Source organism: Pholis gunnellus (genome assembly GCF_910591455.1).
Source record: "Pholis gunnellus genome assembly, chromosome: 6".
Classification (NCBI taxonomy): domain Eukaryota; kingdom Metazoa; phylum Chordata; class Actinopteri; order Perciformes; family Pholidae; genus Pholis; species Pholis gunnellus.
This window is the reverse complement of record NC_136532.1, coordinates 18632864-18636046: the sequence shown is the minus strand read 5'-3', so window position 1 is coordinate 18636046 and position 3183 is coordinate 18632864. Positions and strand designations below refer to the sequence as shown.

At 40.8% G+C, this 3183-nt stretch overlaps 1 protein-coding gene across 1 annotated transcript; it reads left to right on the top strand.

Moving 5' to 3' along the window:
* Window positions 1-208: 208 nt before the first annotated feature.
* Window positions 209-2541, top strand: ggt1a (gamma-glutamyltransferase 1a; the record flags this gene model as incomplete). The annotated part of the gene is given in 5 exon segments (XM_079160720.1): window positions 209-384; window positions 467-594; window positions 1019-1215; window positions 1218-1340; window positions 2395-2541. Coding segments are annotated over 5 exon segments (771 nt in total).
* Between the last annotated feature and the right edge of the window lie 642 nt (window positions 2542-3183).

The window sequence follows — 3183 nt, the reverse complement described above, 5'->3', positions numbered from 1 at the left end:
TATTACACGTCAATAGTTTCCTTCAGAGTGGGAGGGAAATCCCTTGTGCCTTCATTTAGTCCTGATTTGAGAAGATTAAGATAGTGTTTTCTGTATTGTTACAAAGGCCAGGAAGAATGCTAAGCTATTGTTTACCATTTGCAATTTTCACGTGATGAGCTTCTCCTTTGGGACTGACTTGTTTTGCTCCCATCAGCTCATTCTAAACATGACTTCAGACTTCTTTGCTGACGGCATAAGGAGTAAAATTACAGATGACACCACCCACCCAGACAGCTACTACGAGCCGGACTACTTTGTCCCAGACAACCACGGGACGGCTCACCTGTCAGTCATAGCTGAGGACGGAAGCGCAGTGGCAGCCACCAGCACCATCAATTTATAGTAAGAAGTCAAACTTTCAGACACACATTTCCTGTCAGGCAGATTATTGATCACTCATTGAAAAGCTGTTTTATGTCCCCAGCTTTGGTTCCAAAGTCATGTCTCGATCAACTGGAATCATTTTTAACGATGAAATGGACGACTTCAGCTCTCCGTACATGACCAACGGGTTTGGAATCCCTCCTTCACCGAACAATTTCATTCAACCAGGTGTGGCTGGACTGAGTTATCACACTTGTATTACTACAACCCCCAGTTTTGGTTATGACTTTTGAACACATGTCTGTGTTGATGGATAGCAATGTTTTTCGAAATTAAACCCCTTGTTTCCACAATGACAAAGAGGATGACCGTCCCTCTAGTGAGGATGATGCAGAGGTGATGCTTCCACCATGCTTTCACTTGTTCCTGAATTTGTCATTGTCAGGAACTCTGATAGCTTTAGCTCACTAGCAGCATCCTCCTCCTGACTCACTGCTGTTCTTTGTTTACAGTCATATTTAAAAAATGTGTCAAATCAACGTGGCAGTTTTTAGCTGTGCAAATTTCTACACGTGGACTATCAAACCACAAGGAAAAATGTAAATATTTATCAATTAAGCAGTCGCAGCCACATTCTGTTTATCTGTTGCAGGCAAGAGGCCTCTGTCTTCCATGTGTCCGACTATCATCTTTGACAAAGACAACAAAGTGAAAATGGTTGTAGGAGCGTCTGGGGGCACAAAAATCACCACAGCCACCGCCTTAGTAAGTCTGATTCATTCACAGACATCAATTCAATCCGGCAGCCCACGCAGTCAGGTATTTGAAACTAATGGTCCATTTTTTTCTGTCTGAAACAGGTCATCCTGAACTCCTTGTTCTTCAACTATGACCTAAAGAAAGCTGTGACAGAGCCGCGAGTTCACAATCAGCTCAACCCAAATATGACAGTAGTGGAGCAGGGCTTTGAAAAGGTGGGTCACCCATTGAGACGTATAATGCAAAACGATACTTGGAACATATGGAATAGCTTAACAGCTGTTAAAGAGTCACTACACAGGCGACTCATTTGACTACAAGACTGCAATTTTTAAAAAAAGCACACCATGTGTTTGTTTTTTGATTGATTTCCTACGGCACAGGCAACCATTCGTTTCAATTCATGTCAGTATGAAAATAAACTTGCAAAGACTTGAAACTTGAGATAATAATACTTTCACTTGTTAGGTATTTATTTGTCTTTAGTCTCTCAGATTGTATTCAAGAATCTAGATGTAATGACAACGAGCGATCCCAGCTCTCATCTGGATTATTACGAGGGATTTTTCATCCCACTTTTCAATGTCTGGCACGATAGAGAAGCTGCAACCTTGAAAGTCAGCCGATACCGATACAAATCAGATACTCCCCTTTTAAAGAACCCCTCGCTTCAATAACTAAGCTGTTAATAATACATTTGAATCGATGCACTTTGCATCTAAAAAATATCATCCTCAAAACGAAGGAAGAAATACACAGCCCACAACATTACTCAGTTATGCAATACTGATGCTTCTTTTTTTTCATACACTGAACTTTGAGCAGCATTTTTGATTGGTCAGCACCATTCAAAATTAAATTTAAAGCTTAAATCGGACGACATGTACTAAATGTAATGCCAACCCTTCCAATAGCTGTTTAGATATTTGACAAAAAAACACAAATCTCCATCTTTTGTTGCCGCTATATGAAATGTAAGAGGATCAGCACAGTCATCAGGATGCATCCTCTCGGCACAATGAATGTCTGTACAGTTCTTTGATAGATTTCCATATCAACCAAGTTTCATGGAAGTTGATTTTCATAGTGTGCTGTCTGCCAGAAAGTTAGGAAATAATTCCACAGACTTGTGGCATATATAGAAAACAATCAGAAATGCATTATTAATGGATAGAATGTATCGACCTCTATCATGGAGCAGTAAAACCTTAACCTCCTACAAAAGACTCTCTATATGTTTGTGTATGTGTAATGGTTATACCATGGCAGAGTGTTCTGGAGGGTCTGGTCCAGAAGAACCATGTAACACAGCTGCTGCCGACTCCAGACTCCGTGGTCCAAGCGGTGGTGCGGCAGGGAGAGCGTCTCTGTGCGGAGTCCGACCCCAGGAAAGGTGGCTATCCAGCAGGATACTGACCGTGACTTCAGGACCTTCTCTGCTCCCCTCAGCCTGGACAGTCTGCTCAAAGACACTCGGATAGAGCCACAATACAAAAAGGTGCCTGCACTGAAGACTCAGAAGAAGCAGTGTTTAAGCTACGGAGACACAGCCACCGCTTACTTTTACACAAACATGGAAAATGACCAAAACCTCTTTTACTCAAACTCAATTATTCAGCATTACTTTTATCTTTTTGGGCATCTTTTGAGTTTGGAAGTCAAATAAGAGGTTGTACCTAGTTTGACTCCTGTTTCATCACCATTGTGTACTGGTGATGTTTTGGGGAAACCTAAAACACAACCTTCTTTATACGATAGACCTATTTTATGTACGACATGGTATTCAACATATTAAAAAAACAACCAAGTAAGCATCAATAATTAATGAAAAAGTTTCATCACTATGCATTTTCAGGTAAGAATCCGTGTGGTTGTAGGTTGTCCATGTAGTACTTTCATCTATTTTATTGTCAAACTGGTGACAAACCATCAATTAAAAACTAGACCCATGAAACAATTAAAAATAAGGACACCTCAGAATGTTTGCCCGTTTCTACCCAAATCTGTCTCCTGGTGTAAGTTGACCCTGAAACAAACATTTAGAGGAAACTGCCCGTG